The 10,009-nt window shown below is 44.6% G+C and overlaps 1 protein-coding gene across 1 annotated transcript in view; it reads right to left on the reverse strand.

The window, feature by feature from the left end:
• Positions 1-6,778: 6,778 nt before the first annotated feature.
• PRKAB2 (protein kinase AMP-activated non-catalytic subunit beta 2) overlaps positions 6,779-10,009 on the reverse strand; it is a 49,628-nt gene continuing 46,397 nt past the window's right edge. The window contains exons 6-9 of the mRNA XM_015830439.1: positions 8,903-9,023; positions 8,689-8,822; positions 8,009-8,077; positions 6,779-7,557 (exon numbers count right to left, since the gene is read on the reverse strand). Of these exons, the coding sequence (XP_015685925.1) occupies positions 7,474-7,557; positions 8,009-8,077; positions 8,689-8,822; positions 8,903-9,023 (408 nt within the window). The 3' untranslated portion in view covers positions 6,779-7,473. The remainder of the gene's footprint in view (positions 7,558-8,008; positions 8,078-8,688; positions 8,823-8,902; positions 9,024-10,009) is intronic.

Raw genomic sequence — 10,009 nt, forward strand, 5'->3', positions numbered from 1 at the left:
TAATTAAGTGTAATGTTTTTACAAATCCAAAATGCCCTGCTGATTTTGTGTCGTGGCAAAGCTGCATGAATGTGACTCTTTGGGTTGTTGGTATATATAACTTTTCCCCCACCCAAGGCAGCCCGTCTTTCATTGTGCACACGTGTTTATTTTTCTGGAACCATTCATCTGTTTCCAAACTTTTCCGGAATTCAATTCCAGTTTGGCTACCCAGCCGTGGTTTTAATTTAGCTTGGGCTCTGGTGGTTACTAGCGCTGCCAGTTGTGATTCTACCATCATCGGTTTAGAGTCGGTGGCTTGCGTGCTGTTATATTGGGGCATGCGAGATAGTGCATCTGCCAGGAAGTTCTTTCCCCCCGGCAAATGCTTAAGCGTAAAGTGGAATTGGTGAAAATGCTGGGACCAGCGGGCTTGCTTGGGGTTGAGCTTCCTGGGTGTTTTCAAGGCTTCCAAATTTTTGTGGTCTATCCACACCTGGAAAGGGATTTTATTGCCTTCAAGGAACTGAGTCATGACCACCGAATCCCGTATGCCTCTTTCTCCCACACAGGCCAGCGCTGTTCCGTTTCGGTGAGTTTCTTGGATGTATACGCACAGGGTTGCAATATCCCTTCATCGTTTTCTTGTAATAGTAGAGCCCCCACTGCCACATCACTTGCATCCGCCTGTATTACCAAGGGCTTGTCCATGTCTCGGTGCCTCAGTACTGGTTCGGCAGAAAAAAGTCTCTTTAATCTCTCAAATGCCGCTTGGCATTCCATTGTCCATTTTAGTGGCTGGCTAGGTTTTCCTGAGGATGCTCCCTTTGTTTTTAGTAAGTTCGTGAGGGGCAGGGATATCTGGGCAAATGAGGGGATGAATTGGCGGCAACAGTTTGCGAAACCCAGGAAACTTTGCAGTTGCTTTCTTGTGTGAGGTGGTGCCCATTCTAATACTGCTCTGACCTTTTCTGGGTCCATTTCAATGCCCTGTGGGGATATGCGATAACCTAGGTAGTCTATTCTTTCCTGGTGAAATTCGCATTTCGATAGTTTGGCATATAGGTGGGCAGCTCGCAGTTTCTTTAAAACTGCTCTGACTAGGTTGACATGTTCCTCTTTTGATTCAGTGAAGATAAGGATGTCGTCTAAGTAAACCAGGACCCCCTTAAATAGGTGCTCCCTTAGTACGTCATTGATTAATTGCATAAATACTGCGGGGCCCCCTTGTAATCCAAACGACAAGACTTTGAATTGGTAGCACCCCATTGGGTAGTTAAATGCGGTCTTCCATTCATCCCTTCCTTAATTCTCACGCGATAGTATGCTTCCCTTAGATCTAGTTTAGTAAAAAAAAATCCTTTCGAGAGGTGTAATAACATGTCCTTCATGAGGGGTAGGGGGTATAGGTTGCTTTCACTGATTGTATTTAGGAGCCTATAATCCATGCATAAGCATAAAGAGCCGTCCTTCTTCTCTCTAAAGAGGACTGGAGCAGCCACTTTTGGCTTGGCAGGTTCGATGAACCCCCTTTCTAGGTTTTTCTTTATGAATCTTTCCATTTCCTCCTTCTCCTTTGGGCTCATGGAGTATAATCTGGGCTATGGGAGTTTTGCTCCGGGCTTGAATTCTATGGCACAGTCCATGGGTCGGTGGGGGGGAAGCTCATCCGCCCTCTCCTCGCTGAAAACTTCAGCAAGATCTCTGTATTCCTCTGGTATTTCTGGTAGCCCCTTTTCCTCTCCAATGGATGCTTTTTCTGTTCTTAATTTTGGTAGATCCCCTTGGGGTTTTAAGTCCATAGGATCCCCTTTTGGGAAATTGATTTCTGCCGTCCTCCAATTCACCCAGGGGTTCCATTTCTTTAACCATTCCATCCCTAGGATCATCGGGCATTCCATGCCTGGGGTCACTACAAACGTTATGTCTTTGTCATGTTTGCCCAGGGAGAGGTGTACTGGTAAAGTGGCTAGGGTATCTGGCACCCCCCCCTGCTATGGACCCATCTAACTGGCCAAATGAGATTGGTTGTTCCAGTCTCCTCGACGGAATGCCCAAGTTTCCCACTAGCGTCGGGCTAATGAGGCAGCGGGTGCAGCCAGAGTCTATTAAGGCTTTCACCTTGACAGCTTCGGGCATGGGGAGAACTAATATAGTCAGTCTTGAGCAGCAGTTCTCAACCTGTGGGTCGTGACCCCTTTGGGGGTCGAACGACCCTTTCACAGGGGTCACCTAAGACCTTCAGAAAACATATATTTCCGATGGTCTTAGGAACCAAGACACCACTCCTCTATCTGTCTCCAGGCGGATAAAAACAACACAGAATGGTAAGACTTAAAGCATCAAAGGAGCAACTCCCCGCCTCTCAGGTAGAGCTAGCAAGAGCCAACGACTCAGCCTGCCTTCTCCCATCCTTTTCACCAATCAGAAGCTGCGGCCCGGACATTGGCGTCCGTGACATATCTTCCCAGGGAATCTGTGAAGCCAGCGGAGCTGCTCCAGATCGCGCTTGCGTGCAGTCGCTCGCGCCTCGGTGGAAGAGGGGAGATGGGCTGGCGGGGAGTTGAGGGGGGATGAGGCAGGAGGAGGAGGGAGGGAGGGAGGGAAGGATTGTTAGGTGTGGAATCAGCACGCCGGAGGGCTTTGCCGTGGGGGTGGGTTCCTTTTGTATTTTGATTCCCTCCCTTTTGGAGGGAGGAATGGACATTTTATGATCTGGGGGAAAAAAAAAATCTGGTGTCTGTGAATAAAAGCGCCAGTGATCATCTTTTCTTTCCGCCAGCTTGCTTTGATGCATTCAGTGCAATTGCCTTTTTAAATAGCGCTTTTGGATTGTTTTTTTTTTAAATCTTAGCTTTTTTTAAAAAAAACATGGAAAGCGCATTCTTAGAGCAAGGCGCAGACTTGGTACCTCTCTCTCTCTCCCCCGCGCCCCCCCAATCCCCGGGTATTTTTATTTTTGGTTGGCAAAATCGGATCCGCAGCTGCTAAAAATGAATAGTGGCTTGCGAGGGAGGGGGGCTGCTGTGGGCAGCAGAAGACAGGATGGTGCATCCGAGGTGTTGTTCACTCGCTCGCCTCCTTTCTGTTGAAACCCCCCCCCCGGTCTAGATCGGAGTTGCTGCTTTACGCAGGCATGAGCCAGGATGGTCATTCGTGGGGTTGGTCTCTGCCCTTGCGTGGGGGGGGGTTGCAAGCACCTTGAGTCTCCCCACCCCCATCTGTGGGATTTTCCTCGGGGTTGCTAGGAGCCATGCTTAAACTCGGAATTGCCCGGCTGCAAGTGAAGAGAAGGGAGTTGGCGCAGGTGAGAAAGCCAGCAAGCCAGCCTGCCAGCCCGAATTGCGAGCTTCCCTTCGCCTTTTTTGTCATGAATCAGGAGCAAGCCAACCTCGGGATTTTCCCTCCTCCCGCCTTTAAATTCCTTTTATTCTGCCTCCCGCCTCCAAAGGCGAGGCTCCGATTGGGGAAGTGTATAATCAACTGCCAGAAATTGTTAGGAAAAAGGAAATGCATTGAGAGAGGGACTTGCCAGAAAACATTTAGATGAGAATCAAGTACACTCAGTGGAAGGTGAAAATGTTGGAAGGAGGGAATGAAATAGCTGGAATCTGGGACAGCTGTAAAGTTGTATCCTTCTGTTTTGGGAAACTTCCATGAAAAAATAGTCACGTAACCCCTCGCTTCATCCACAAAATACTACAGGAGTTCTGATTTTTTATTTATAATCCTTTTCCTTTCTTCCATTCTCTTGCTGCTTTTCCTTCAATTGGTCATGTGATCAAAATGTGGATGCTTGGCAACTGGCCTGTATTTATGACGGTTGCGGTGTCCCAGGGTCATGTGATTATTTTTAGCAATCTTTTAACAAGCAAAGTCAATGGGGAAGCCAGATTCATTTAACAACTGTGTTCCTAACTTAATAACTGCAGTGATTCACTTAACAACTGAAGCAAGAAAGGTCGTAAAATGGGTGCAACTCACTTAACAGCTGCCTTGCTTAGCAACAGAAATGTTGGGCTCAGTCGTGGTCGTAAGTTGAGGACAATCTGTAGTTGTGGAATTCCTTTTGTTGGATGGTTCTGTCTTCTAGAGTCTACTCTAGAGTCTGATCCTGCATATCAGATATTTACATTACGATTCATAACAGTAGCAAAATTACAGTTATGAAATAACAACGAAAATAATTTTATGGTTGGGGGTCACCACAACATGAGGAACTGTATTAAAGGGTTGCAGCATTAGGAAGGTTGAGAACCACTGGTCTTGAGGATGGGTGCAATGGTCCACTTACCAGGGGTTCGCCCTCCGAGCTGTCATCTGAGGCGTCCACCGGCCCTGTGGTGTAGGCTGGAGTTCTTTCCCCACGATGGACAGAGGTAGGGGATTCCACAGCCTCCATTACTCTCATGGCAGGTTCTTTTCGCTTAGCTGGAGACTTCCTGGATTTGCTGGCCAGTGATCTGTCTGGGTTGTGCTGGGGAGCTTTCAAGCGGCATTCTACAGCCTGATGCCCCTCTCTCCCACACTTGAAACACCCCATTTGCTTCTTGGGCGTAGCCGATGGTTTCACTGGTTCATGTGTCGACTCAGGCGGTGAGGGGCTCCATTGTTTTCCTTGGCGGTGCCTCGAGTAGGTCGATCTTTGCTTCCTCTGCCAGGACGTACCATTCATCAAGTTGGTGTGGGTCCCCTTGGGGCAGGCAAGCATCATATAGGTCGTAGTTTAGTCTGTCTTTGAAATGGCTAAGGAGGATGCCTTCCGGCCAGTTCAGTTTGCTGGCAATGGCCCGGAATTCTTGCGTATATTCGGCTACCAGGCGTTTGCCTTGCCTCATCGTTTTTATCCTTTCGCGGGCTTTGCGATCAGCCAGGGGGTCCTCAAATCGCCTTCTCAGAGAGGACATGAAACGGTTGAAGTCGTTGAACTCTGGGGCATTGGAGTTGTGCAAGTTCACCACCCAATCTGCGGCCGGATACGGGCTTTGTCGCTGGGGATGTGCTGCCCGTATTCCTCCATGTAGCTGAGAACTTGGGTTAGGATAGGAAAAACCCCAAGCGTGTCAGCTCCCCCTTGAATCTCACGTCCAGCGGCGGGAGTCTTTGAATGGATCAGTGCCTTCGTTGTCGGTGGTATTGTCTTCCATCCAGATCGCCATCTGCGGGTCGGCGGGGAGTGGGGACTACTGGATCAGTGGACGTCCCCGGGCCTGCAGGTTCCAATTCCCCCTCAGTGTCTTTCCAGTTGCGGCTCCAGGAGCTGGTGCGGCCGTAGGGCTCAGAAGTTTCCTCTCCCAGGGAGCTGAGGGTTCTCTTCATTGTCGATAGCTTTCTCTAGGATCCAGCTCAAGTGCAGTGCCCAGTTCCTTTCCTCTTTGCTTGCATACAGGGATTTCCCCATCTCCTGCTTCCATTCTGGTTGGTTGGCCCCCCGTCTCAGGGTCACCTTTCTTGATTTCTTTTCCCACTCGCCTTTCTTTCCAACGCCCATTGACCACTGAGGTTTGTGGTTACGTGTCTCCACCACCTCCTGAGGAATCTGACCTCTTAGATCTGGCAGGTTTTCAGTTGGGGCAGCAGCTCCCTCTCCGGGGGGTTTTCTCCCTTCCCTGCTCCGTCTGACATGGTAATTTTTGCAAAGTCCCCTGGCAAGGTTCTCCCTTCCAGGTGGACTAATTTTAGAGATTCTGTCTAATGTAAGGACCCACCTCACTTTACATCTTAAGAAGACAGAACTCTTGGAATATCTCTTCCAACAGGCATCTTTATTAAGAGAAAATGATTGCAGGCATTCTAGACAGGATCTGAGGAATTCTCTCCCATCCTTCAATGTTTTAAGTGTTCCCAAGCAGCCCCCCACCCCACAGTTCTTCCGGGCAACGATTCCCCCCCTTTTTCCCTTACTGCCAGCAAAAGGGAGACTTCAGAGAGCGAGTAGATGAAAGGTGATGGCTATATTGTTATGGTGAGTCCTCTTGGTGAGAATCAATATCCAGTCCTTTTGAAGTTTAATGAAGGAAGTGAGAGCCATAAAAAACCCCTGCTCATCCCCCTTCCCCTTCATAGTATGACAGAATCCAGAGAGAGCAGAAATGGGTTTTTTCCATAGTAGATAACTAGAAATGAAATATAATTGGATTCTGACAGACTGGCTGGGTAACTCGTACTGCCTTGTTCAAGGGCAATAAATGGTTCTGATGCCACACTTTCAAAGTACGTGGAAAGTTATGTTCAGCAGAAAGTCAGCATAAAGTGTAAGATTGCTGACCATCTGTCTAAGGTCTTAGGAGGAAAAAGGGTAAAAAGGTTGGGACTGGACCTGATTGATTTGCCATTGGCTTATAGCTGTCCTTATTGGAACTGCTATGTCATTGGACCTCATTGCAATGGGTTTTTAACGTAAGTGATGTTTATGTGTGTGTTCCACATTACTGCTGAAATAAACCTCTGAATCTTAAAGTAAGAAGTATTGCTTTGTGTTGCTGTCTCCTGTTTTTTTCATTGGGTTTTTCCACGACAAGCCTTTAAGCCTGAAATTAGCTTGGAGGCCTTGCGAGATAACATATTCTAGGAGAGGGAAACCCTGTGGGAAGCAGCTTTTAAAACCATGGTGATGGTAAGTTGTTTTAAATGAAGAACTTCAAATATTTGTTGACAATAACTCTATTTGGAAGACTGAAAGTCTGGAGAACTACAATTTACTCCTCGTATTTATGTTAAGGACTTGATCCCATATTACTTGCTCTATAATAAGCCTTGAGATGTGACTTAGTAAAGATAAAAAATCTTAATTTTTTTCTATTTATTCAGAAGAGACACTGTGGTTCCTTTTCACTGGCATACCCAACAGTGGAGAAGCTGCTGCTGAATGGTACAGTTCAGTCACCCACGCAGTCCAGGACTGCGCCTTATCACACTTAAGTGCACCTGCAAATGGCAAACATGGGAAAGGCTTTACAGCAGTAGATACTGAAAACATAACAGCAATTCTACTTTGCTAGGCCAAAATTTGTCTAATTACCATCTCATTTCCTACTAGACAAAACTTTCAATACTTGAGAATAAGAGCTGTTCCACAGAAGTTAACATTTAGATATAAGAAGTCTCTGTATTTGGAGGCTTCACACAACCATCATGACTTGTATACAATGGTCATATAATTTGAAAAGAGAGTGGCACTGGACTTTCTTTTTGAACATGGAAGGGAAGATTGCAAGGCAGGTCTCCTTGTTTCAGGAAGAAACCAATCTCACAGTTTGCAATATATGAGATAATAATAATGCACCCAAAACTTGATTTCAGTAAGCTTTACCAAGTTGTTTGTCCTGAATGGAGATGATGAACGTCATTGTGCTGAAAAATCAGAATAGGGGCTGGGTCATCCAAACCTTGTGTCTGATAAAATAATCTGGAAGCTGACTACCCATCCTGGTAATCCACTGGTATTCTGGCATATCCAGAAAAAGCAAGAGTCCTTGAGTCTCTATGGAGGAATCAGACGCCAATAGGCTTGTAAAGAAGAGTGGTAACATACTTCTTCTTGTAGCGATGGGTGGCACTAAGTACCATGACACCATCCTATGGGAGAAAACACAAGAGAGTAGCTAAAAAAGAACAGCAATTATTACAGACTCATGCACACAATTTTATTATCTAGGAAATATTTCATATGTGTGATTTCATTTTCTACCTCCCTCCCAAATTTTTAAAATAAAATGAGCGGAGAATAAAAATATATACAAGATGGCTCCTTCTGGGAAACCTGAGAGGAAACAATCATGCTATATCCATGGCACCAAGGCAAAACAAACCACCGGGGGGGGGAGGGGGGGTAGAGAAGCTAAAAGCCTCAGGCATTACTGGAATTTCACATTTTGGGTTCTCTATAATCATTTCCGTCCTGCTTGGAAATCTGAAATCTTGAATTGGACAAGAAGTCCATTTCTTTTATTCTTATGTTGAGAGAATAAAGTGTACAAGTGCAGCAAGATGTGGTAGAGTACAGTAAGAACAGACAACACTAGATTACCTTAATGGAGAGTGCATAAAGGTGGTTTAGCATCACATGGTTTGGCTCTGGCAAGAGGGCTGGATCACACTGAAAGAAACACAGGACTCTCATCATGCAACTATTTCCTTTTCACTAATTATCTGTCAAAACATCACTTCAGTCTGGACATTTATGAAAAATTATCTTACACATATATCACCAAAGGCAGGCATAGGTTATCTTGTTTCAAGATTCTGGTTTGAGAATTTTGTGATCATGAAACTTGGGGAAAGATGATTATTATAATTTTGTTATTATTAAATTTGTATTCCTCCTGATTCCCAGTGACACCGGCCTACTCACAATTTTTTTTTTTAAAAAAGAAATTGCAATTAAAAACAAAAATAGGAAATAAAAGAGCAAGATAGAGCCAGACTTGAATGGAAAAAATAAAAGAATCCAAGGTGGCTTAACTCACCCTTGCCCTAGGCCTGGGAGAAGAGCCACATCTTCTGGCCCTTTGAAAGACCAGTAGGGTGGAGGCCATCCAGGTCACAAGGGGAAGATTCCAGAGGGCAGGCACTGCGATAGAGAAGGTGCGTTTCCGGGGTCTTGACAGATGGCAATGTTTAACTGAAGTAACCCGGAGCACCCCAACCCTGCCATATTGAATTAGTTGAGCCGATGCTACAGATATGCATTTAGGAACTGTTACTCACTGAAATATTAGTATCCTTGTTAAGGATGACTTGAAGAAGATGGGGAGGAAGAATTGGTGGATATTTGAATCGTTCTTCAGGCCGATATACATACATATCTTGGCCATAAATTCCAGGAGGGGAGCCAGAAAGTTCTATTGAAAATTAAACAGTGTGAGTAAAGAACCTAGCTCATCATTTTTACTGTTCATGCTAGAAGTGGAAGAAAACTCACCTCGATAGGAAGTCTCTGAGCTTTCAAGGGAGTCAACTTTTAAAGCATCGAACACTTCAAAATCCGATTTTTTGACATGAATCAGATTGTTTATTGTTCCCATCTGACTGGTCACTACAGGCTAAAAAAACAAAGACAGAACTATGAATTTATATAAACTCAAATGCTGTCACCTTCGACACACAGAGATTTCACTCACAACACAAGAAGTGTCCTGATTATGTTCACATTCTAGATCCAACTCCATAATTCATACTAGAATAGGAAGGAGACATACCAGGTTTTTTTTTTAATAAATCTTTATTAATTTTTCATTTAAAAAACAAAAACATAGATCTTTTATCACAATATCAACCAAAAGAAATAACACTAATCAATACATTCACGGATGTGTCCGGTGTCCCCCTCCCGCACCGCCCTCTTCCACTTACCACACCTTCCTCCTCCCAACCTACCACCACTCCTCCTTCCTCCCTCTTTCCTACCTCCCTTCCTCACTCAACCACCCGTCTTGTGCAGTTGGGGCACCACCGGACACCTCCTTAAAAAATCATACATATAAATCTATAACACAAACCTACCCCTTTCCCCCCTCCCCCCCAGGACTTCCCAAAGCTAATCTAGGAAATAAACACACAATAATCCAATTCTATTCAAAACTACTCATTATTACTACACACTAGTATAAACTTGCTGTGACTCTAAAATAACATTAAAATACATACAAATTTTTTTTTAAATGTATCAATATTTGATATGCATATTTTTGTTCAGAATTCTTAATCAAAAACTACATAATAATTTTTCAATTCATACTTTCTCTGAATATAATCTATCCATCTTCTCCACATTGAGATAAATTTCTCCTGAGAATGATCCTTCAGGTACGCGGATATTTTTGCCATCATTGCAAAATACGATACTTTCTGTCTCCAATCATCCATAGTTGGTAACATCTTTTTTTTCCAATTTTGAGCAACTAAGGTCCTTGCTGCTGTTATACAATACAACATCAGTTTCATTTCTTTTTGGTCCAAATTGTCCATAATACCCAATAAAAATAACTGCGGTGTAAATTTTATCTTTTTCTTAAAAATCTGTTGAATA

Source organism: Protobothrops mucrosquamatus, unplaced genomic scaffold (genome assembly GCF_001527695.2).
Source record: "Protobothrops mucrosquamatus isolate PMUCROS unplaced genomic scaffold, P.Mucros_1.0 scaffold_243, whole genome shotgun sequence".
Classification (NCBI taxonomy): domain Eukaryota; kingdom Metazoa; phylum Chordata; class Lepidosauria; order Squamata; family Viperidae; genus Protobothrops; species Protobothrops mucrosquamatus.